Source organism: Diadema antillarum, unplaced genomic scaffold, assembly GCF_040938485.1.
Source record: "Diadema antillarum isolate AM-2024a unplaced genomic scaffold, OU_Dant_1.0 seq00000373_RagTag, whole genome shotgun sequence".
Taxonomy (NCBI): Eukaryota; Metazoa; Echinodermata; class Echinoidea; order Diadematoida; family Diadematidae; genus Diadema; species Diadema antillarum.
Genome location: NW_027271373.1, coordinates 593,611 through 620,940, shown reverse-complemented (window position 1 = coordinate 620,940; position 27,330 = coordinate 593,611). Strand labels below are relative to the sequence as shown.

The following is a 27,330-nucleotide window of genomic DNA, read 5'->3' as shown; positions in this document are numbered from 1 at the left end:
TTATGCATTAAATTTTCTTTGAAAGTTGATAATGACACCAGGAACAGATGATTAAATTGATTGGATTTTAAGGATTTTAAGGATGCTTTCTCATTCATAGATACTCATAAGTACCAAAACGATTGAATTCAGGCTGCACATAGCAGGTCTGAACTTACTAGTTTGTGTAGTGAGTGCTCACTCATGCACTTCAGTGACTTATTATCAGCTCATTGTTGGTGACTTATAGGAAAATTAATTCTTTGTAGAAATGGCAGATAATTGTATACCAACGTGTCTTTCAGAATGCACCTCCACAACGGTGAACTCCGAGCCAAGGGCAAACAGGATGAGGGGCGAGTGGAAGGCATTGGTGACGGTAAGGGGCACAGAGAGGGTGCTGCAAGCTACATCAGCCAGTTTGGCTTCCATGACACCACCTGCTGTGGCTACCTGCCCCAGGAAAACACCTGGACTGATGATTGGGTGGTGAGTGGCAACAGTGACATCTTACCCTTGACCCCCAGTTCACAATCAAGTGATTGATGCAGTCTCAAGGTCGTGGGTTCTGACCTATTCTTGTGCTAATACCTTTGTACCTTACTCTTTGCTGTTCATTATTGGTATTCAGCAAGGTTGCTATTTATATGTACTGTTGCGTTTTGCTCAGACCTCTGTGGATCTGTGTTACAATTACACCACAAGAAGACTCTGTTATAATCTGATAGTCTAGGTTTAACATGAAGTCACTTTATTGCAGCGCAAATCTACACTTCTCACATATACAATGAGCCAGTCAATAGAGAGAAAAATCAAGGACAACAAGCTCTTCCAGTTGTGCCGTCAATGATTCTCCTCTATCTTAAGTTACATATTTGAAATATTCCTTGCTTTTTCAAAGTTTCTTGTTTTGGGCTGATCAGTGTCATTGACTTGTTATCCGTCCTAAAAGAGAGAGGGTTTTGTTGTTTGTGATCAACATTGAAAAGGATGGAAAGGGTTAGGATGTGCTTTGAGGAAAGTGAGAGAGATGTGTACTGGTGGTGCCTTGACCATCTCTTGGGAGGTTGACACATACTGTGACTTCAGAGGTAGAGACTTGATGTGGGGCTTCTCTGAGAAAGTAGTTCGTCTTTTTTCTCCCGTGAAAGGGATGTTATAATAGCTGTCTTTTGACAGACCTGAGCTACATGACAGTATTGATTGCCCCATCCTGCCTCCTCAGAGGACCAATTAAAAAGTATTATGTGAATTCACCTCCGCTTGTAAACCAACTCTCAAAACTGTAAATCCGGCTTAAATGCATGAGACTTTGCTATGTTTGGTTGTCAGGAACCACTCTTGAGTCAGAAGTGTGCTGATAATTGCAATATGTGTTGTAATCATTGTGGTGATCTGGGGATTGATTGCCTACACACACACTGTATGATGGTGCAATATAAACGTGTTGTATTATTATGTTATTATGATGATGATGGAAAGGCTCTTCTGCTTTGCTGATTACCTCTTCCCAAAAGTTATCTTTTATGGAATTTAAAAAAAAAGCACCATGGATCCCCTCTGCATATTCCATCAGTACATTGAGACCCTTTTGTCTTTTTACATTTTCTTTCTTGTGTGGAATATGATATGTGACCCGCTACAACAAAAAGGTCCTAAAGTCGCGCACGGTCGAAGCCGTGAAAATCGTGTTTGAAGTCAGAGCATTAAAATTGGTCAAAACTTACGATTTTCTTATTTTGATATATTATTGGAGTCTAACATGTCTTCTATCATCTGTCGAAATTTTGAAGCAAATGATCAAAGGAAAGACAAAAAAATAGCGTTTTTCTGAGCCATGTTTTTTGGCGTTTCAACGAAGCAGAAACTGGTTCGAAAATTTGGATTGAGCGCCACAGATAGGTTCCGCCCCTAACAACGACCAGAGTGATCTCATTGGTCAGTTTGCTGCTCGCTGCTAACCGAAGCGTGAAGCTCGCACACTACCCAGTCGACTGCTGCGTGCGGGCGGGGTGCGCTATGCTCAGCCGCTTCTCACATCCTGGTCACTGATTGGTTGGTGAGGAGACCGCCGACGCTGATGTGCTTGATTGAACTCTTCGGGGGTTGCTAGGGCTTACCTTCTATTGTCCAGAGGTGAAAACTGACTTGCGTGTCCCTTGATTGCGATTGCGTCGAAAGGAAGACTTTTAGGGCGCTTTTCTCGAAACAGCGATTTTCCAGACGTCTCGACATGCTCTCTTGTAAACATCGATATCTCCGCAGCCGATTATTTTTATAAAATGTGTTATATATCAATTTAAAGCAGAAAGATTAGGAGATTATATCATGCAATTTTCAAATAATCGACCTCGCCCGACTTTAGGATCATTTTGTTGTAGCGGGTCACATATATACTTTTGAGTGTGTGTAGTCTTAGAATTCAATTCAGTTCAGATTCATTTTCAAGATTACGTAAGTTCTTTCAAATTGGAATGCAATATTTATGAGAAGTTAATGTAGTGCAAAATATATGAGTATACATTTAAAAGCGGAAAATAAAAATAAGCAGGAAAAAAACAAACAAACACAAAAATAAGCAGAGGAAAAGAAGAAAAACTGTAACTTGGACTATACCATCATGAGTCATAGCTCCTTGAGGACAGAGTGATTGCTGTGCCAGAGTGCAAATGTTGAGAATCCGTCCTTTCCTCCGCTTGCTCTCCCAGAGTTTCTACGCCCAGCAGCGGCTCAAGTTCCAGCTGGACTTGATCGAGAGGGACAGCGGGGACCGGGAGGCCAGAGAGCTTTGGCCGCGCCTTGAGCGCAAGATACCGGAGTTCTTCCATGGACTGGACATCGTCCCTGCCCTACTCCACGGTGACCTTTGGGGAGGGAATGTTGGACAGCTGGAAGACTGCCCAGGTCAGTAAGTAATGATAAAATGCCTTGCTTATGTTGTGCCTTGTTCCTTTACAGGGCTGGTTGAGATGGGCTTCAGGTTTCCAAGTTTTTTGTGAGATAATGAGAAACCTCTTTTTCTATGAAATACATGTATGAAAGAGCATATACAAATTCTATGATGAATTCAAAGTTTATTTGTTGAAAGTTGGTTTTGAAATGAGTAAGATATCCAAAACAAATTGATCCTAATAAGATATGGGATCATCCTTTTATTTCATTTTGTTTTTTGATATCTCAGCCATTTCAGTGCCAATTTTCGTCAAATAAACTTCGAGTTCCTCTTAAATGCGTATGTTCTTTTACATATCTTAAGTGGTTTCTGAGTATCCTGCAAAAGCTCAAAGCTGGATCCTCATCTCAACCAATACTATGCCATCCCTTTAACATAACCTCTTTTAAGTGCTTCAAAAGAGGTTCCATAATGTTTGCTCATGCGACAATTGTTCCCATGAAATATCTGCATGCTAAGTAAAACATAAATTCTACCCGCAAAGATAATCCTAACCTTCATCCTCACATAAACCTAAGACCCTATCACAACCCTAACCCTATTAAGTCCTTGGAGAAAATAAGACCGAAGAAATTGCTACAGGAGTAAATGTTGTTTCACCTTGAAAGAAGCTTTGGGGTGGGCAAGTGGGGACAGATTTAGCCTGTAGTGACATATTGAACAGGGGCTTCATTTTTTTTTTTTTTTTTTTTAGTCAGTCTCCAAGGTTCTCTTATTTTAGAAATATTTACAAGTACTTCCATAGAAGTGGTTCAGGCCTTTGTAATCAGTTTATGGAAATAAGAATAATGTTTGTACATTTTGTGTGAAGAATTATGTTCCATATTTGATTGAATTCTTGTGTCAAGTTGTTTTATTGCAACTGATTGACAAATTGCCCTACAGCAGTGTACATTAAGCACTGAATTGATCAGAGTTTTAGTAGTAGCCATGACGAATGAAACTATTAGCATACACACTCAAGCAGCATTCGAACCTACAACCTCCTGATCACCGGACAGACGTCTTATTTCATCAGTCAGAATTTCATCAAAATGAATGATTATGCAGTACCCGCTGCATGCTATAAGGATTAGAACCAACACTGGCTGTTGGGCAAAAGCTCAGTGATTGGTGAATAAGACACCTGTCTTATGTTATGTAGTATGGAATTTGTTATTATTTTGCAATTTGTAATATACATGTACATTGTTTGGAAATGAAAATAAAAATGAAATGAAATGAAATGAAATGAAATGAAATGAAGTAAATAAAATGAAAGAAATATATATCCCTTAAAGGACAAGTTCACCTTCATATACATGTAGATTGAGTGAGGGCAACAATATTAGTAGAACACAGTGAAAGTATGGGGAAAATCCGACAACTCGTTCAAAAGTTATGAATTTTTAAGGTATCTGTGCAATCACTGCTGGAGGAGAAGACTACTACAGTGCATGATGTCACATGCGTACAACAATATAAGGAAAATAAGAGAATTTCACAAAACTTGACTTTTTGAATAAAGTGCACATTTCTTCGACAAGTTACTGACTTATGTTAGGGGTAATATTATCTCCCCTGACTTCTGAAAGAGAGAAGTCGAGTGTTCTTTTATTATGTGAGAAAAGTGAGAATATCTTGAATTTTCTTTATACTTTCTTTATATAGTTGTACTCATATGACATCACAAGCTATAGTAGTCTTCTCATCCAGCCATGACTGAGCAGAAACTTCCAAAATTCATAACTTTTGAACGGATTGTCCAATTTTCCTCAAACTCTCATTGACATGTTCTACTAAGGCACCACAGAAAAACCTGATAGAGAGATATCTTCGTCGCGACGATGTCGCATTGTGCATGTTTGATGATTTGCATATGAACAGGCGTCACGTGCATATGAATAAGCAACCGTGCATATGAATACACGTACTTTCTATTCATACCTTTGTTTATTCGTCCCGACGATAAGCGACGATAGAGAAAGGATTCCCTTTCACTAATCGTCGCTCTTCGTCCCGACTTACTAGCTATTTTCAAAGTTCGGCTTCTATTGTGCCTTGCGTTTCTTTTGTTAAAAACGTCGCATATCGTTCCCGACGAATCATTGTTCAACCGTCGGGAGACGTTCTGACTACATGGCTTCGTTTCAATGCCGTTCGTGTTCAAGTTTATGTTTTGTTCAGCTTTACTTGTCACAGCATAAAGCCTGTTATCCGTGTGATCTAAAACGTCGCATATCGTCCCGACGAATTACCATTACTGTACAGTACCACCGAAATTCCGTCTCTGTTCCATCGTCGAGCAACGTCCAAAACGCGTGGCTACAGCTAATCCGCTGGGTGATATGATTCGCAATGCCGAGTACGATAATGAATGGGAAGTTTTGCGTTTTCACGAGAAAAGAAAAGTATTCTCGCTGCTATAGATAATTGTGAAAAACAGGAAGACTTTCTGTCTTTTGTGCAAATGGTAGTTACGGCGATGTGAAAGGAGACTTGACCGCAGTAGATAGACATTGAATTTGTATTATCTTGTCTTTACGCGTAGGAAACACGGCGGAGAGATTTTGTCCGGTTTACAAACGAAAACTTGACCATCGTTGCAAAACTTATTTGATGGTCGCCGTTCGTTGTCAAACTCCGACAACTTCTGTCATATTTTTTTTTGCTGTAGAATACATTGATTTTTTTTTTGTTATTTCACACAACATTGAATCAAATATTTGTATTTTAACAACGTGTTTACCTATTTATTCTGTTGCGGCATTTACTTCAACTGGTCGTTGGCCTTCGCGTGGTTGTAATCATTGTTGACATTTATGTCGTCTTGTAAAATTTTAGAGCGGGCGGAGAGATTCTGTCCAGCGTTCAAACGGGAATTCAACTGCAGAACTTGTTTCAGCTGTCAATCCCTGCTGACTGTTCTCATTGTTTGTTATGCTAAAAAAAGGATATTGATTTCATGTTGTCAACATACCAAAAATGTCAGCTGCATTCGCCTTTTAACCTTACTGTAAAGGCGGATTTTTTTTCACCCACTTTGCGCAACCAGAAACTAGCGCAAAAAGAAAATTATGCGAATGTTTTCACTTGCCATTATGTTTCAGGAGATGATGTCTTGGTTTCGGTAAAATACGAAACTCTCTTTCACGGCCAAGTGCGAAGAATTGGCCACTAAGATGGTTGATGGTAGCTACGACGACTTGTAAGGAAACTTGACTGTTATCGAATTAATTGTTAAGCTTCAGGTGGAGAGATTTTGTCCGACTTCCAAACGGGAACTAGACTAACATTCTTATACTTATTTCAGCTGGTTGTCTTTCTTTGTTATACTCCGTTGACTTCTGTCATTTTTGTAGCTGCATAGAATACATTGATTTCTGTGTTCTTTGACACATCATTGAATCAAATCTGTGTATTTTAATACCAGGTTTACCTTTTTACTTTGTTGCGGCATTTACTTGAACTGGTCGTCGGCCTTCGTCAAGGTTGCAATATAATTGTTAAAATTTATGTCGTCCTGTAAAATTTTAGAGCGGGAGGAGAGATTCCGTCCAGTTTTCGAACGGGAATTCGACTGAAGAACTTGTTTCAGCTGTCCATCCCGCTTTTGTCGATCCCTGTTAACTGTTCTTATTGTTTTTTATTCTTAGAAAAAGAAACAAAACAAAGAAAAAATTGATTTCATGTTGTCAACATACCATAGAATGTCATCTGCGTTCGCCTTTTAACTTTACTGTAAAGGCGGATTTTTTTTTTCGCCCTCTTTCCGCAACCAGAAACTAGCACCAAAGGAAAATTATGCAAATGTTTTCACTTGCCATTATGTTTCGGGAGATGATGTCTTCGGGAACTCACACACACACATACAAAATAAACCACACACACACACACACACACACACACACACACACACGGAACTCTTTTTTTCACGGCCGAGTGCGAAGAATTGGTCGCTATAAGCCCCTTTTACACTTTCACGGATTGCATCACGGATGACCATGGATCGTCGGTCTGGGATCATCCGTACTATTTCCGGCATGACCGTGTTGACTTCGTGAAGTCATCCGACATTATCCTTGATCATCCGGCATGTCCGCCGAAAAAAAAAAAATGAGCTTGCTTAATTTTTCATCCCGGACATCACGGATGGAAATCAATACAAACTCTTCCTTGTCGGCACCGTCTACTCCGTGTTGCATCCGTATTCCTTCCTTGTAGGCACCGGCTACTCCGTGTTGCCTCCGTGAAGACATCGGAACGTCCGTATTAGCATCGGCTCCATCCGGGATGAGAAATTCGTGTATATTTTGCCAATACAAGCTCAGAAAGTCAAAGAAATTTGCTCACATCTTCACCCATCAGTACAACCAATAGACTCGTCTAGTAGGTTTATATCGCATGAGAATCTTCAAGTGACCCACACACATCTTCTTGCTGTTTTTTTTTTTTTTGGGGGGGGGTTGATTTGTCTTAGTTCGTTTTGCTTTGTTTATGTTGTTATGTTCCCGCAAAATGAGATTTTGCAACAAAGAGATATGCCTTTATGATGTCGACAAGCAGATGCGTATGTAATCTGCTGTAGATTTTCTGGTGTGCTTGTTACATATTACTTAGCTCTGGAAGCATGTCGCCCAAGAATGATAAAGTATCAAAAGAAAAAGCAAATGTAATGTGTCAACTTTTTGGGGATATCCGCGTAAACACCGCGAAGGGACCCAGTTGCATCCGTGCTCTTCCTTGATATCCGTGTTAGCTCCGTATCGTTTCCGCTGTGGTCCGCGTTCATTCCTTGTCTGTCCGTGAAGGCACCGTACTTGTCCTTGTAGCTTCCGTACTTGTCCGTGTAGACAACCAGTTGGGACTGTATTCACACCGGCATTGAAAGGAAAATCGATATTTTGCATGCCGGAACACCACGGATGACGATCCGTGGTCATCCGTGAAGCAATCCGTGAAAGTGTAAAAAGGGGCTTGTGATGATACTAAAAGATGGTAGCTACGAGTTGTAAGGAAACTTGACTGTTAGTGATATAATATTGTTTGGCATCAGGTGGTGAGATTTTGTCCGACTTCCAAACGGGAACTAGACTAACATTCTAATACTTATTTCAGCTGGTCGTCGTTCTTTGTCAAACTCCGTTAACTTCTGTCATTCTTGTTGCTGTAGAATACATTGATATTTGTGTTCTTTGACACACCATTGAATCAAATCTTTGTATTTTAACACCGGGTTTGCCTTTTTATTCTGTTGCGGCATTTACTTCAACTGGTCGTCGGCCTTCGTGATGGTTGTAATATAATTGCTAAAATCTATGTCGTCCTGTAATACCTAAGAGCTGGAGGAGAGATTCTGTCCAGCTTTCAAACGGGAATTCGACTGCAGAACTTGTTTCAGCTGTCCTTTTCCGGCTGAGTGCGAAGAAATGGTCGCCAAGAAGGTTGATGGTAGCTACGACGAGTTGTAAAGAAACTTGACTGTTATTGATATAACAATATATTGTTAAGCTTCAGGTGGAGAGATTTCTCCGATTTCCAATGGTTTGTTTCATTTAACATATTAAAGATATTTTCTTTCAGTTACATGCATTCTTTCAAACGTTGGGGTAAGTTTACAATTATGAATGAGTATCTTATGCTTTGAATTGCACCATGTGCCCATTTCTATGCAAGAGCCAAATTTTCCTTTTCTTGAACTTGTTGGACACCTCAGTGTCTATATAGAATAGTTATTTCAGGCTAGAGAGGCGTATCAATTTTGAACTTTGTGTTTGAAAGGCTATTGTCATCTTAAAGACGACTTATAATGTCGCTCAAATCGACTGAATGGAGCAAGCCCTCTTACGATGCACGCTCGGATCTACAAAGACTTTATGGTCTAGTGCTCCGATATACCCAACAAAGAGACGGGACGAAAAGCATCGGTGTCTGTTTTCTCTGTTCTGTCCTCACCCTTTCCTCTATTCTTCTATCATCCCTCCTCTTCCATGATATCCCCGCCTATCATATAGGCTAACACTAGAGGCGCCTGCCCCCGGGAAAGGCCGAGACTTCACCGGCGTCGGCGGGCGGGTCCTCTACCTGCTTGCCGACGGGAACGGCGTAACCCTGCATGTCGGTGCAGGAGTATAGGCAGGCGATATCTTTTCTTAAAACGTGTCCCCTTTCTTTCTCTGTAAATATCTCGATTGTAAATATTGATATATATATATATATATATATATATATATATATATTGTTATTATTATTATTATTATTATTATTATTATTATTATTATTAGATTTTGTAAATAATCAGAAGTATAGTGTAGGTTTTTATAATTGAATTTAAGTGTATATTTAAATTGAATATATTTTTTGGAGTAAATTGCCCACCCGGCACACCCGGCAGAGAGCTCCACAAAACTAAAAGAACAACATCAGCATCGGTGGTACACAGGATGCGGTTGCTTAGGCGACGCTTTCTATTGTCGGGATGGGGATGATGATGTACGCGACGCTTTCTATTGTCCGGATGGGGATGAAGAAGGTTCTTTTATAACGTGAAACGTTCAGCGTAGCAAACTTAATCTCCTGAAAGTAGATAGCGGGAGTCCATTCAAAAAGAAACTGCCGCGTACTGTTGACGTGCTTGTACATTATACGAAAAAGCTATTCTTGCTTGTTGTGATGACTACACGCTGGCACAGCGGTATTCACACTGTTGCTGATCACTTGATGATCTGACAATCAACCTACATGTTGCATAATATTTTAAATGGGCCATTGGAAGTTTGACGGAAATTTGTATACATTGCTAACCATTCCCCTTTCGTCCGTGTATATGAATTCGTCAACATAGAATGAAATTTGAAGATTTGGCGCCTAATATATTTGAACCGAATTTTGGAATATGCTTCAGGTTCTCTTCCTGCAGATGTTAATCCCACAATGTCGATCAAATTATAAGACAGTTAATCTTTCTGAAGCGGTGGACACACAAAATTGTCATGTCAGTGATCATCCTAAGAATGATGTGTAAAGAAGACGAAGTTTAACCTTGCCTTTGGTTTTGTATTGTTTTACCGCTTAAGTTGCAACATGCGAACACAAGGTTTTACTGTAAAACGAGGAATAATTGCGTGCATGATAATTTTGCAAATTTCCCGAGAACCAAGAAATTAGCATGCAAGTGGAAGTTCTTGCCTACACTATATGCATTGAATGCCAGCGACAATAAGCATAATTATTATTTATGCCACGGATACTTTAATGATATTAAGAATCGCAAATCTTCAGTATTGCAGGGATGAACCATAAAAATCAAGCATAATCATGACTGTTTTATGCCAAATAACATTGTTTTTTTTCTTTTTTTTTGTTTGGGTGTTTTTTGGTTTTCCTCTTTTTTGGGGGGGCGAGGGCGCCGTGGCACGGTGGATATTTAAGCTTCACGACTCCCAGTCGAAGGACCCGAGTTCAATTCCCTCCCCGCAGCGATTACGTCCTATTCCGTCCTATAGCAACTCTATATACGATAATAATGTCAGGCGGGCCCTCTTATAGCTAGAGCACTGATAGCATTGAAGAGGCTACTCTAAATAGAGAAGAGTTTTTTGCAGTTATCATCATTGTTATCGTTATTGTTATTATTATGATTATTGCGGGGTTGGTTTTTTTTCTTGGGGGGGGGGAGGGTACTATTGCTACAATATCATTAGTCTTGCATGAATGCGGTTAGGATATGTTCTACCTCCTATCTCTTTGTAGCATTCATCTATCATCTTCACAACAAATTTCAAGACATCATTATGTTTGTGTCATGTACTGTAAAAGTGGATATTTTCGCGCGACTAATTTTTCGCGTTTGGCCGGGTAAGAAGAGATTCGCGTGTTTTTAATTCCGCGGAATAAAGACATCACGCACAGGAACATACAGCAAGCAAAAAATATTCACGTGCTTTTATTTTCACGCTAGTTTCTGGTTGCGCGAAATTCGCGAAAATTTCAACACCGCGAAAATTTCCACTTTTACAGGTAGTAACTAGTTAGTAGGGATATTCATTTCACTTTGATATACTGCGATAGTAATTGACATAATCAGACAGTGATTATTTTTTTTTAGTATGACAGGAAGGGCTCATCGTGAATCCAAAACCCAAAGAGAAGTGCGATTTGAAATGGCTGAGATATAGGTGCCCGCCTTTATAAGTTATCGAGTCTTATACGATACACTGTTACCTGTAATCTTTAATTATAATTTTGCGATTTTCGTCTTTTACGTTAACTTTCAGTATATATATTATGTATCAAAATGGACATGCGCCATTTTAGATATTGAATAGAGTTATTTTTGACTTTAGATGTCAAATAGAGTTATTCTTGACAACGGTTTGTTACATTAAACATATTCAAAGTGCTTTTTTTTTCAGTACCATGCATTCTATCAAATGTCTAGTAAGTTTACAACTAAGAATTAGTATGCTTAGAATTGCACCATTGGCCCATTTTTATGCAAGAGCCAAATTTCCCTCTTTTTTTGTACGCGGTGGACACCTCAGTGTCTATATAGAATATGAGAATGATAGTTATTTCAGGCTAGAGGGGCGCATCAATTTTGAACTTTGTGTTTGAAAGGCTATTGTCATCTTAAAGACGACTAATGATGTCGCTCAAATCGACTGGAGCAAGCCCTCTTATGATTCATGCTCGGATCTATAAAGACTTTATGGTCTAGACATTCCCAGTAGAATACGCGAAAGAGACGGGACGAAAAGCATCGGTGGTACACAGGATGTGGATGCTTAGGCGACGCTTTCTATTGTCGGGATGGGGATGAAGAAGGTTCTTTTATTATGTGAAACGTTAAGCGCGTGGTCATCTTAATCTCCTGAAAGTAGCTAGTACAATATAGGAGTCCATTCAAAAAGAAACTGCCGCGTACCATTGAATTGTATATCAGAGAGGCTTACAACCTGTTTCTTTTCTCGGAAGAAACGCTAAAGCAGTCCTGCTTAGCGACGGCGTTCACGCTCCATCTCACGCACTACCATGAGAAGGAATAGCGATACCACGCATGATACATGAAAACATGTTTAAAAGGCGAGAAAACTAATGAAGTTTAAAGTTGACTTCCCCTTCTTCTTTCAATGTAAACAGAATAATTGAATAGATCTATTGAAGCGGATTGTCACTGCTGCGAACGATCGCCATAGCATCGTTAGTCTTGCGAGCAAATCGAAATCCTAATACTTTTTTTTTTGCCTGATAATATGAGTAGTAACCCTTTAAAGGACTCGTAAATTCGACGTTTCAAACAGTATAGTAAAACAATGAAATGTATTTCAAAAACATTTGGATGCGTTGGGTGTTAGCATTTAATAGCATCTATCTGCATTTTATTTTCCGTCCGTATTGCACACAGAAACGCAAGCAAACATTATACTGTGAATACGCTGTAAAGCATCGTATCATTATTAAAAGTGTATTCATTCTTCTTTTATTTTCAGCCTGCTTGAAGTAGTAGTCAAACCATGTGATCAGTTAGGCAGCCTATGTATAAAGATAGTCGTTACTCAATATTCGTTTGATTTGTTACTGTGTGGTTACGATTACGAACGATGGTTATGAGTCCGAAACACTCGTTCATATTGAACTACATGTATAAAGGTCAAAGCTGTTTCGATAGTATAGCTCGGTAAGTGTTCAAAACGCAATCGAAATCATCAGAATGCTATCATAGGCGGAAATTATAGCTGTGGAAAACTTGTATTAAACATAGGTCACTAAAGATTGCCATATCCAATCTCCGTAAAAAGTTTTGATTCATGCCATCCTCTGAGCATTTTGAGATATTTTGCTTAAGTTTTGATTATGTTACGATTTAGGTTTGAACTATGAAAATTGAAAGGTGTGGTTACCTCAACGATGTCGCAGTTCCATTAACCATGATGGGTAAAGGGAATTCATGACTTTATAAGACTAATCCTTGCTAAATTGAAGATCAATTCTTTAAACCATCACTTATGTCTTGTAAATAGATACGTCTGTAATCATAACCAAAATGCCTTAGGAGACAAAAATCATCAAACGTTTATAAGCGTCATCCGACAAATTTACAATTGACAATGCAAATGTATGATTGCCCCATTTGAATGTAGCTGGAAGCTATCTTTACGTTGAAGTTAACTTCCCTCCTTGAGAAAAAGAACAAAAAAGTCGGGTTTTCGCTAGAGGTACTTATTAGGAAACGGTATAAAAACAATTATCAAGAGATAACCTATACAAACATGAAACAAACGCATATTCTGTTCGTTATATGCATGGATCTGTTTATTTGTTTGTTTGGTCATTATTTTAATGGCATTGATCTTGTTTTTTTTTAATGGCATCGGTCTTGGTCGGGGGAAAGATAACAAAAAAAAAAAATGTATCACTCTGTTATCAGATCAGGATGATTGCGAGAAGGGTGTACATGTATTCCCGCCTTTTTTATACAGGCAAACAATAAGAGCTTTGTATGCTATTATAAAAGCCTGGAGGCAAAAGGCAGTTTCAACGTTCAACTCATAGTAACCATAGTTTATCCAGGGCTCGACACTAACGGTGGCCCGGTGGCCCGGGGCCATCAAAAACGCACATCGGGCCACCAAAATTTCAGAAATGAAGACTTTGGTGGCCTGATCGGGCCACCAAAAAAGGACGGATGTTTACCTTTGGGCCACCAAAATAAAAGTTAGTGTGGAGCCCTGGTTTATAGGACATGAAGTAAGTTAGCGTCTCACTGACTGTGGTTCTTTTGTTTTGGCAAAACATGAACACAAAGGGGGTCTGAATTTTTTTTGTACATAGTACTTGTAGCAGACATTTCTTTTTATGCAGATTCTCCAACAGCATCGCTCCATTACGTCACGTCTTCCTGCTATCAATGGCGAAGAAAGGATGATGGCTGCTTGATTATCCATTCCTTGAGATTGCAGGAAGCTCACCTTTCTTGTGTGTGTGTTTCGTTGTGTGTGGTTCTGTGGTACTCAGTTACAAGGCGTGAAGGTCCGAGTCTTTTCATTCTGATTACACATTTCAATACAGGCAACTGATTCGAGTTTCGCAAAGCTGTTGAGGCAAATTCTTTGCACACTTGACCTCTGAACTGTCAGGTACACGTACTACACGAAAAACATTCTTATTTAACAAACACATTTTGTGTAGCGACAAAGCTTTCTGTCATTTTCTCAAATAGGCCCTACTTCTAAAAGTGCTCAGATGAAGAGATTTCACAAAGAGAACACGAGTTAAAAATGGGCATCAGTTATTGTTCCGATTTCTCTCCCTGCCGGCAATAACTTATTCAATAAGTCTTTGGACTGGGAAAAGTACACATATATTCATTTGGCGAATTAGCGAATGAATTATTACACGAATTGTCTTTGCGAAAAGGAAATTAACCTTGTATATCTCCAAAGATAAACTTTGAACAGCCTGTCACATAGTAGGGAACAGCTGATTATTATCATTATTTGAATGAATTATCTATTGATGAAGCCAATAACCTTTGTAAATGTACACACGGAGAGCTGTCGTAAGTTCGCTATTTTGTGTTTTAGCTGTTATAAAATATCTCACATTATATATATATATATATATATATATATATATATATATATACATATAGTACTTTGTGTCTACACTTTTCAAACGCCATTGTGCGTCATGCCAATCACCACTTCATGAAATGTGGTGCGTGTATATCGCCGATCAGAGTCTTGCTCAGCTCATCAGTATTGCGCAATATTCTAAAGCCCTCGCCGCCGCACGCTCTATGCCTTTTGTCTTCAATGGGGTCAAGAGCAATGCTCATTAGTATCTTTAATATGCTCTACAACGGAAGCGGAGTCTCGATCGGGCCAGCCTTTTGTCAAGGCCCTCTTGCCTGTATGGTGAAGAAAGCCCAAATGTAGCTGAGTGGGGTTGCGCGCTGGCGCGGTCGGCTGGGCTCGCTTCGCTCGCCCATTACAGCGAGAGGGCCTTGACAAAAGGCTACGATCGGGCAAGAACAATGGGTGCAAAGCGCACCGTAAAGTCGATGGTTGGAAAAAAAAATGTAACGGAAAAAAAAAATGTCTCAAAGCAACCGTGATTTGGGACACTTTTACTAATTTTTCACACTGAAATTTTCTGAACAGATAAATGAAACACCAAGGAATCATTATCCGTCATTAAATAACTTCCCTATTTGACCCGAGTAGTGCATCCCCTTCATCTCTGGCTCAATACTGGAAAACTCCACGTGCGACATAGTACTCATTGTGAGAGAGCGCCACACCGAATAGACGTCACCTAATAGGTTGCAGCGTGAAAAGCTTAAACTTCTTTAGACGAGCATGGGATCATTTTCTTTCTTTCTTTCTTCCTTTCTTTCTTTCTTTCTTTCTTTCTTTCTTTCTTTCTGTCTGTCTGTCTGTCTGTCTTCCTTTCTTCCTTTCTTTCTTTCTTTCTTTCTTTCTTTCTCTACATATGTAAAATAAAGAGAATATGTGCGGAATCAAACACAAAATCCTTACGTTTTGTTTTCCCGTTACCCGACTATTGCAATAATGTCGAAAGATAACTTTACAACGAGAAATGACAGTGTTTGAGACAGAAAAAACAACAACAAAAAACGGGAAATAAAGTTTTGTTGGATTTTTTTTTTCATCACTGGGTAATACTGTTCCGTAGAATCTTTGGTTAGAGGGATTTAGCATTGCGTGCTGGCCAACGCGGCTCTAGCTGAAAGTCAGGGGATCGCGGTGATCGAACAGCAATTACTCGTTTACCTTCCTGTATATCAAAACATCCTTTGAACTACTGCGTATTGAAAGTAACGTGTAAAGGATGGAGAAAAAGACAGTTTGTTTTGAACAAAACAAGCACAAGTGTGATGATGGCACAATACCAATATACACACTGTCTCGAATAAAGAGAATCAGGCGCTAGTGTAGGGCCTATTTTCATACCCATGGGGACTTATCAAATTAAACAAGTACCAACTTGCACCAAAATGACGAGAACGCTAAATATAGAATTTCCGATCATCTTCGTAAATTTGAACCAAACCCGTTATCGCGAATTACGGCAAATTGCATGGCATCGATCAAAACAACTCGTGACTATATCTGTTCGATCTGAAATTGAAATTAGCCTCCTACACTCTTAAAAAGAAAAGGGTAAATCAACATTTAAAAGGGCTGAGGAGTGACAACGTTTTTAAGGTAATGTTGCATTCACCCTATCTATCCAGCTGAATCCAACGTTAGATGTGCTAGATACAGCTAGAAAAAGGGTGAATACAACATTTTGAAAACGCTGTCGCTCCTCGCCCCTTTTAAAACGCTGTTTTACCCTTTTCTTTTTAAGAGTGTAATGCTACGGGTTTTGGTTGAGCAACCGCCTCGACAGACCAACTGACATTATGCGCAATATGTAATCATACAGCCAACTTCACTTTCGGATTGTGTACGTGGCGGTCGTCGCAAAGCGAATAACTTTGGAGCTGTATTTCTTTATTTATTTATCTATCTTTTTATGGCATTCAGTTACATATATATACCATCCATTCAATCCTAGATTGGAACTACTTTCTCGATGTTTTCCTCTCTATCTGTCTTTCGGTATATGCAATGCTGAATTTCGTGTAGGATATTTTCTGCTATTACTTTTCGAACAAGAATCCGCCTTAGGGCTGGGTTCCACTGCCGATCAACTATTCTGCATGTTATGATCTATAGTCCGACAGAGTGTTAAAAAATATCGTGTATAGGAGGAAGCCAAAACCAATGTCGATCAAGGTAGATCGATCACATCCAGATCGATTCCGATCGCGTCCTTGTCGAGAGAGATTTGATTGGCAGTGGGAATCCATCGTTTCCATACTTGACTTCATGTATAGTTGCTATTACAGGGCCTACAGTTCGGGACATAGAGTCAAACTTTCGTTTTATAGGCCTATACTGATGGTATTACGCGTGCATTGATACATAATAAAAGCATTTCCTTCCTTTGTACGTTAGCGTGGGGACGATTAGTGAAGTTCACCACGATAGTAATGAAAGGCTTGACCGTCAAAAGAAAGATGACCCTTTCCCAGGAACAATGAAAGCAGCGTCCAGCTGTCTTGAAAGACACCATCCTGGCGGAACAATACAAGAAGAATTGTATGGGCATAGTATTCGCGCTGTTACGTCACTGATAGGCAATCACGGGACGGATACACTGATTTGGTCTATCAACAAACATCAATTAGAAAAGCTATCTTTTTCGATTCTCTGATTAGATAGAATGATGTGGAATCGGGTTCTTTAGTGTGATCACTGTACAGGTAAGATTATATGCTTAACTAAGACTTGACTCATTTCAAAAGAGCGCGTACCCTATTATGTGATCCCCAAAATTCATAAAGAAAGGGGGAATGGAGTAGGGGATATAATAGGCTTCACCAAACATGCCAAATGGAGCAGCATCGCGCTGTCGACGATGCTTTTAACACATGTCCGAAATCATTAATTTTCCTTCAAAATATATGCAGCTGAGAGTGATAAATTTCACTAACATAAAAGTCTTAATCTCATTTCGTTCTGTCCCTTCTTTTTCATTAATAGAAACCATAATGATGAACGAGGATTCAAATCCTTAGGTTGTGGCATTTCTATTGCGTTTGACGGTTAAATTGCGGTATTGTGAAGGTTTCCAATTGACAGGACACATAATTCGCTGTAATTTAGATCAGCTGTAGAACGCGGGCATCCAATATTGATCATTATTTTAAGAAATATTTGTGAAAGGTCGTGAAGATATCTTACGATACTCAAATTTACATAATCATACTACCAAATACCCAACGTCGAAGAGCTCTGCAAACTTCATAGTTGTGTTGATGATATTAAGCGATGGTCTCGCGATAATCATTTGAAATTGAATTCTGATAAATCAGAATTGTCAGGCGGGCTAGTTTTCTCACAAAAAATTATCTTCCAGTCCGTCAGAGATCTAGGAGTTATGGTAGATAAGCATCTGAACTTTAAAAAACAACAACAAACGAACAAATGAAATAACACACACATTAAGAACTCATGTCGTTCTGCTGCTTCAGGGGTATTTGTAAAAATACATTATTAAAGGGAAGGTAAACCCAAAGAGCAATGTGGATTGAGTGAAAGCAGCAACATTAGTAGAACACATCAGTGAAAGTTTGAGGAAAATCGGACAATCGATGCAAAAGTTATGAATTTTTAAAGTTTTGGTGTTGGAACCGCTGGATGAGGAGACTACTAGAGGATATGACGTATGAGTGGACAACAATACAAAGAAAATATAAAGGAAATTCAACAAAAACTCACTTTTCTAGAATTATGAAAGAGCAGTGGACCAACCGCTTTCAGAAAGCAGGGGGAATAATTGCTACCCTTAACATATGTAAATATCAAGTTGATGGAATTTGTAATTTTCATGAAAAATGGAATTTTGTAGTAATTTCTTTATATTTTTTTGGTATTGTTGTCCACTTATACGTCATAACCTCTAGTAGTCTCCTCGTCCAGCGGTTCCAACACCAAAACTTTAAAAATTCATAACTTTTGCATCGATTGTCCGATTTTCTTCAAACTTTCACTGATGTGTTCTACTAATGTTGCTGCTTTCACTCAATCCACATTGCTCTTGGGGTTTATCTTCCCTTTAATATCCGTAAGTTATCGGAGCTGTCTTCCACCGAACGTCTAATTCACGCATTTGTTACTTCTCATCTTGACTACTGCAATTTCCTTCTTGTTGGTCTCCCTGCTTCGAGTATTGCACCAAATTCAAAATTCAAAATACAGCTGCAAGGCTTGTAACCCTGACAAAAACATCTGACCAAATTAATTCAGTTATCCAATCCCTCCACTGGCTCCCCATACATCAACTATCACCTTTAAAATCATCCTTATCGTTTACAAGACAAATATTATGGATTAATCTTACCTCCCTTCCGCTCCTCCACTTCAGCCTGTTCTCTCTCTTCTCTCCAATTATCACGTGGTCCCGCACATACCCGCTATGGTGATATATGACCTTTTCTGTATTTCCCCACCCCTTTGGAATAAACTCCCTCTCTATATTCGTATAGCTGAAAGTGTCCATATGTTCAAATCATTGTTGAAAACTTGTCTGCTTACTCAATCCTAATCTTGTTGTTGTTATTGTTGTTGCTGTTATGTACATAATGCTGTATCTTAATTATACCTCAATATTTTTAATGTATATATCGGGCATCCTTTCTCTTTATAAGATTATTGGTGCTGTTCGTTATTCCCAGGTTCGGTATTCCGAAGGGTCATTAATCTGAAACGCACAAATTTCCTATACCGAGGTTCGTTAATCCGAAAATGAAAAAGGGTTCGTTAATCCGAACATTGCGTTATTCCGACGGGTCGTTATTCCGGAGATTCGTTAGATTGAAAATGAAATTCGGAATAACGAAGCTTCGGAAAAATGAATCTTCGGACTAAAGAGTCTTGTGAATAACGAACCTTCGGAATAATGAGCTGTTACCAAGATTATTGGGCAATGGCAGGTTGATGTGCGATGCGTTGTAATGTGCTGGATTGTAAGCAAAAGTAAATATGTTATTTTTTCTTAATTGATCAACTTCATGTACATTAAAGTGTAGAGAGTTATATACGCCTACGCATGATCATCTTGATCTCAGTGGCCTCAAAATATAATTTAGAAGACATCCCAGTGCAGCTGTAACAAATCTGTTAATCCAAAAATTACACGAAGGTTCGTCATTCAAAAAGGCGAATTATCTATCTATGCCGAAAAATAATCGTATGGCTCATCCTGCATGATTTAGAAAATGAAATAAAGTCTCATCCACAGTTACAAAATAAGGAGATGCAGTTGAAAATAAAACAAAATGACCGGATTTCACAGCACACTCACCCGAAAGAGGAATACGTATATCACACACGAAACCGCTTTCATCAATATTGGAGCATTGTACTATACATGGTGAATGTATGCTTTGCGTAAATCCAGTTTCCGAACACAAAAGCTATACTCTTGATAGCTTAGTCAGGGGAGCACAATTGACTGAAAAAAAAAAATCATATCAATGAGATACTTCAACAGACTAACCACAGGCCTGCTTCTTAACTCTTTATGTGCCATGGTGGAAACACCCTGTGTGCCACGTTATTTTGAGACACGAAGGTAGTCATGCTTTGAGAAAGAATACTGTTTTTCCAATTTGTATAACTTCTACAAATTTCTGTTAAGATGGGCGTAATAGTAGGTAAAGTTAAAGAGGAATGCCAAGCTTTGTTTCGATATAAATTGTATGCCGACTCTATTTTCATTTTTTTTTTTAATGACCAGTTGCTACATTACTATAAAGGCATGACTTTTGCACATTAAACCGTGACAGAAACATAGAATGTACGAGTAAATCTAGTTGGGAACATCGCTTGATAGTCGTTCACCACATAGAATGCAAGTATGTTAGTATGAGAGGAACAAAAGCACGAGAAACGCTTTCATTGTGCCGCGGGATTAGCAGTAATTAGCGGTTTATTGATCCGTCTTGGCGGCTTTGTTTGTTGAGCAGAATATGCGAAGTTGGCACGCCGTCGACTGAGTCGGAGGTGCGAACGTGGCACATTAAGAGTTAAAGAGTTAGTATTGATATTATACACTCGATTTATTTAGTGCTCCACTGTGAATCGAGCGTAAAAATACAGTTTTGGTTATTGCTGAAAGCAAAACAGAAGAACACTTTGAATCGCAGCGTTTATGATTATATCATTATGCTTTACTTTAATGTAGCTTGTAGATATATGCATAGTACCTCCCGTGTCCGAGGCACTCGGATAGAGGTCATGAACTTCATGTCCAGTTTTATCATTTTTAGTATGTCAGTGTAGTTCATTCTTTTAATGCTAGATTTCATCAGCCCCCCCCCCCCCCATGCTGAGTCTGATTATCAATACCCGCCTTCACGATGTGCAAAATAGCGCGTTACTGAACATGCTCCAATACTCTCGGTTTTTTTTTTTTCCAACTTCTCAGACAAAAGAGTGTGCACGCGAGGATTGTACACTTTTTGGTTCAGACGCTCCAGCCACCCTCGGAAAGTTGAGGTTTTTTTTTTTGCAACCGTTCACACGTACAGAAAATAACCCGCTAATTGCCAATCGATGAAACTATTGTTCTTGTGCCTCACAGTGGTGTGGAGAGCACGCTGTTGTTAATGATGGGAATAAAAGAACTCAATCAAGTTTCTAAACCCGACCGTTCAAGTACTGCCGGGGCAAATACCGCGCTCATTCAGAAATACATGTATCAGCAAGATTTCTGAGGTTATGCATCGCGCTACAGGTTCGCACTAATTTTCTGTTGTGTGTGTGTGTGTGTGTGTGTGTGTGTCCACATGTGCAAAAGACTGGAGTTTGCTAAAGGGTAACAAAAATTGAGTTCTGTAACATGCTAATTTGTGTACGTGTGAACCCCCGATTACAGGTATGTTGTAAGACTTTTGTTGGACTTTCCTACAAAAGGAGGTTTGATTCTAGCCTGCTCGCTTGCTGTGTTCTATCATTTATTTTGCAGTAACGTGTCTGTTTGTATTGCTGGTATGCCATACGGAATATTGTACCATGAATCCACCTTCCTGGGGACCGTTTCATGAAACTTGTTGTCAGTGATTTACACTGACAACTGTTAAAAGCTACTGAAATCCTTGCGTCTGATTGGCTGATGGCAAATTTGTCGGTGAAAACCTCCGACGAACTCGTTGATGAAACGCCCCCCCCCCCCCCCGTTGATCTACTTTGCGATTCGTTTGCTTTGTATACGCCCTTGAACGGGTGGCGTTTTTTTTCCTCTCTCTCTCTCTCTCTCTCTCTCTCTCTCTCTCTCTCTCTCATGTCATGATGATGATAGTCGTGTATTGAATGTTATAGGATATGACTACAAAACTGATCTGAATAGCAATGGTGATGACAATTACTACTGCTGGCATAAGTGACAGCTAAATGAACAGATGTTTCCTTGTTCTGATTTCACCTCTCCCTCATTTCTCACTCTTGTTTGCCCCCTCCCATGAATGATAAAAAACAACAACAACAACAACAACAACAGACTTAACCGCACAACAAGTCAGATAAATGCGTGCTGGCAACCAATAGACCTACGTGACACGTATCTTTTAGGTTGAAACTAACTTAATGGCCACGACAAATCATATCAGAGGAAATAATGGCAGAAGAAAAAAACTGACAACCCTTCTAGTATAAATTTCTGCGAAAACAGGTGGCCCCCCCCCCCCCCCCCAAAAAAAAAAAAAAAAAAATGCGCGCACTGCAACTATTTCAGGTTATAAGCAGTCTGTAAACCGACCGAACGGCATAATTCTATTAAAATGTCGCCTTATCTTGGCTTCTTTAACAGTAAAAAAAACCACACGTTGAACAGTATTGGTGTATTACACATTAATGTTAACACTAAAACAAAACAAAGGGGTTATTCGTCGCTTCATACTTACAATCATATCACGTGTCAAAAAAATAATGATGATATAAAAAAGGTCCCGAATGCCGAAGAAAATATCGCTTTCCTAGATGCCGCTGCAACAAGCTGAAGTTTATAGTGTAAGAGCTATACCTACCCAATTACACAACAGTAGGCCTACATAATATCATGGCAACATATATTGAAACTTCTTTCGATCTCACGCTCATAAAATCTGCGTACCACTGCGTGTGAAAATTAGAATGAACATCACGGACATATCAACTGAGAAGTTCCTCTAGATACTTCTTCCCGACTTGGCGATCATCAAACAGTAAAAGACGTGACTATTAATTTATTTGTATCGAATGTAAACTGTTTACTGTAAACGAAAAAAAAAAAACTATACAGAGTGCCTCCTCCGTTTATTGTCTTTGCCGTAACCATGGAGCTACTACGAAACCAAACAAGAAGCACGCATGGACGGCGCGTTTCATTGAACTTGATAACCACGTGTTTCGCACTTCGGCACATATTGCACTGCGCGAAACGTAGCGATTACCGTACTTGTGGCGGACATACTGACTTTGGTCAAGGAATGAAAATGGAATACATTAAGAAAAATATTATGATATTGAAATACCGACATCATGAAAATGTTTGGAAACAACGAATGATTATGGAGTATAGAAATGAAAATGCCAAACAAAGATTTTCATTCGCTCATAGGGAAGCTCTCTAGAAGAGCTGAAAGCATCTCCCCTCGTGTGGCAGTATAAATTTCCCCAACAAGCTGAGATTAGTGAGGTGTACACCAGGGCTCGACACTAACGGTGGCTCGGTGGACCGGGGCCACCAAAAACGCACGTCGGGCCACCAAAAAAGTCGGATGTTTGCCTTTACTTTTGGAAATGGACAGCGGTAACAGTCGACTCCGTATAAGATGCTAAAATAAATGTCAGATGTTGTTTTTATTTTTGGAAATGAATAACGGTAATATTCGACTCCGTACGGTACTAAAATAAATGTCGGATGTTTGCTTATATATACCAAGGATGCTTATACTTTTCGATTTGAATAACGGTAAGATTCAGCTCCGTACGGTGCTAAAATTAATGTCAGAAATTCGATTTTGCGTTCGGAAATGAATAACAGTAATATTCGACTCCGTACGGTGATTAAATAAATATCGCATGTTTGCTTTGACGTTCGGAAATGACTACTAATGATATACAACTCCGTACGATGATAAAATAAATGCCGGGTATTTGCTTGTGCGTTCGAAAGTAAATAGCAATAACATTCAGCTCTGAAAGATGTTAATATAAGTGTCGGAAATTTGCTTTGACGTTCGGAAATGAATAACAATGATATTTAACTCCGTACGTTGATAAAATAAATGCCGGATGTTTTCTTTCAAGCTCTGGATTTGTGGAAAGATAATAATGTACGTTCATTACTTTTTTTTTCATGATTCATTCAAGAATTTCGGGAGTCTGACAGCCATCGGATCTCGTTCCGATGTTTTTGTATTGTTTACAGACAAGTATGGCAAACATGAGAGCGAGGCTTCACAGAAGATGAATTACCCTGGTGGCAATCATTGAACGACAATTTCAATTCAATGGGCAATCGTCGGGACCACTCGCGATGTTAGAAAAAATAAACACCTCAGCATCGAGCAATTTCTATTATTGAATGAGCAATCGTCGGGACGATGTGCGACGTTTCAAACTCATACCAAACGGTGATTTAAGTTCAATGGGCAAGCGTAGGGACGATGCGTGACGCTTTAACAATTACTAAACGCGTCTCTGACCAGTGATTCAAGTTGAATGGACAATCGTCGGGACGATAAGTGCGACGTTTGAACAATTATGGATAAACAAACTCGCCACGGAACGGTGATTTAAATTCAATGGTCAATCGTCGGGACGATGAGCGACGCGAAACCATCACCAAAACCTTTACAAAACGGTTAGTCAAGTTGAATACGCAGTCGTCGGGGACGATGTGCGACGTTTGAACAATCACTGAAACGCTTCGCCGATCGACAAAAGACCTCCTTAATTGATTAGTCGCGACGAAAAGAGACGACTTCGTTCCGACTCGTCGGAACCATCTTTTGTTGATATTTATAATGAGCCAAAAAGAGCGCAGTAATGAGCACATGAGGCCCAAAATTTGGATCGTCGGGGACGATTGGCGACGATCTTTTGTCTCATATCGTCGCGACGAAGATATCTCCCTAACACAGTTTTTCTGTTGTGCCTAATATTGCTGCATTCACTCAACCCACATGTCTATGAAGGTGGACTTGTTCTTTAAATATGCAGAAACCACCCCCCCCCCCAAAAAAAAAAGAAAAAGAAAAATGTAAATGTTCATGTGATCATATACAGTGGACTCCTGTTATAACAAAGTGCTGGGATCGGCAGTTTTCTTTCATTATATTGAAATTTCGTTATATCTGAACAAATAAACAATTAGAATAAAGAGCGCGGATAATGTTACAACCTGAATTTTTATTTTGTTGTAACCGTGTTCATTATAACGGGAGTGCACTGTACTCCGGCAAAATGTGTTGTATCTAAATACACTGCATTTCTTCTTCAGTCATTTTTGATGCAGCAAGCTTCTATGGGCACCACGAGTTTGACTTAGCCATAGCTGGGATGTTTGGGGGCTTCAGCAAGGCTTTCTACTCGGCCTATCACCGGATCATCCCCAAAGCCCTTGGTTTTGATCAGAGGCATGAACTTTACAAACTCTTCCACTACTTAAATCACTGGTAAGTTATCAGACGTCAGCAGATCAAGGATGTGGGCCATATATAATGCATGATCAATGTATGATATGTGATCAATTTCCTGTGTTTTTCTTTTTTTTTTTGGGGGGGGGATGAATGCTAGATCTCTTTTGAGTAAAGAATATGTAAGTAATATGTGACCCTGCACCACAAAACAAACAAAAAGTCGCCAGACATGGATTTTTAGTTAAGGACAGATTCTAAAAGGGCAGACCCTAAGCTTTAAAATGATGTATAACCCAATTCAAATGGACATTCCTAACCTATCTAAATATTGGAAAGAAAGCGCTCACTCTGGAAAAGTGCGAACCGAGAAAAGAGGCTCTGAAGTAAAGGGTCTATCTGTCTATTCAAGCGTTTAATCTCCAAACCGTGCTAGCTGTGCGATGAATGGGACAAAAAACAGGATGTAAACCACTGGAGCAACAACAGTGAAGGGATTATCAGATTAAATTGAAATTGAGTACACTGTATCTGTCCATGATTAATGCCAACATTCAAAGCAGTAGTGTTATCCTTTCAAAAGTTATCAGACTTGAAAGTGAAGAGTTTGCATAGGGTTATCAAGAAATGAGAAGGGGCCTCTAAGACATACCTGATCTCACTACTCTACAAAAAAAGGGTTGTCGAAAAACTACTGAAAATACACTTTCCCATTCATTTTATGATCCCAAACTCAAAAGTAATGTAGAAGAAGAATAGCTCTTTCAGGAAATATGGAATACTCAAAATTGACTTGGTTGACCCGTTTCACCTTTCTTGAGTCCCCGACGTGAAATCAAGGGGTGAGAATTTTTGTTCGTTTTGTGGTGCACGGTCACATATGTCATCTCACTGGGATAAAAAAGATTTGAGATTATCCATACATAATATAGATTATTCCCCCTGCTTTCTGAAAGAGGCAAGTGCTCTTCTAGAAAATGAGAACATGTTTAGTCTCTCTATTTATATATGTGTTTCCTTTATATTGTTCCTCTACTGTGACATCACAAATTATAGCCGTCTTACATAGGAATGATGGCATGTGGATTTGACCAAACTGTAAATATTCACAAGGCTTGTTGAAATGTCCTCAAACATCACTTATGTGTTCTGTTTAAATTTCCACATTTACATGTTCTAAACAAACATACATATTTTACCAAGTATATAAAAATTAGATGGTAGCATTAATGAAGTATTCAGAAATAGCTGTCTCTTAATATTGTGTTTTGTTTCATTCCTTGTTCATTGTCTGACCACTTCCCACTGTCTGTTTGTCCATTTGCCTGTCTGTCAAGGAATCACTTTGGGTCAGGTTACAGAGGCTCATCACTATCCATCATGAGAAGCCTTGTACGGGACTGAGGGAGAGCGCCGTGGCCTGTAATATCTGATGGAGGCAGGACTGGACCGGAGGTCGATGTCAGTCACCATGGCAACAGAGTCAATTTTGTTTGTTGTCACTCGTATCCAGTCTGGCCCTCCGGTGTCTTTGATCCTCTGGTGACTGTGCTCGCCTATGCTCTCTCTGAGCTGACTTGAGCAATTATATTGCAACTGTGCATGAAAATGTTCCCCAAAAGCATGAGACATGTTTGCAGTGCTCACCGGAGAGCTGCCGCATCTGTAATTTGCAGTTGTTACAGTAGTTACAGTTGTTGTATAGTAGTATGTAATCTTGAGGACTGCATTTTAAACATTATTTTGTGCTCATGTGAAGATTGATGTGTGTAATGTTTCAGATAGCAATTCTGATTCCTATCTACATTTAAGAGTATAGCTGATATCATTCATAACCTCACCAGGGATGCCAAGTTCAAAACATTTTTACGAGTGAGATTTTCATGACTTGCAATCTCGGCGAGCGAATGTGCGCGCAAGCGAGGGGGTGGGAGGGGTTCCACCCCCCCTCCCCCCCCCCCCCCCCCCCCCCCCCCCCGTGGCCTCCCAAGGTAGGGAGCTTTTTCAATTTTTAGCTCCTAATGGTGTGATCAGGTGCATACTTAAGTGACTATTTTTTACTTATTTTGAAAGACAAAAGGAAAATATACCTTCAATTGTAACTGTCACTTTAATTCTTTGAGCTTTGCTCCTTATTATGAGCCCAAATTGCAGACAAGGC

The 27,330-nt window shown here is 39.4% G+C and overlaps 1 protein-coding gene across 1 annotated transcript in view; it reads left to right on the top strand.

The window, feature by feature from the left end:
• Positions 1–27,009, top strand: part of LOC139731448 (ketosamine-3-kinase-like) — a 31,293-nt gene extending 4,284 nt beyond the window's left edge. The window contains exons 4-7 of the mRNA XM_071642332.1: positions 285–468; positions 2,688–2,883; positions 25,034–25,208; positions 26,507–27,009. Of these exons, the coding sequence (XP_071498433.1) occupies positions 285–468; positions 2,688–2,883; positions 25,034–25,208; positions 26,507–26,573 (622 nt within the window). The 3' untranslated portion in view covers positions 26,574–27,009. The remainder of the gene's footprint in view (positions 1–284; positions 469–2,687; positions 2,884–25,033; positions 25,209–26,506) is intronic.
• The last annotated feature ends 321 nt before the right edge of the window (positions 27,010–27,330 follow it).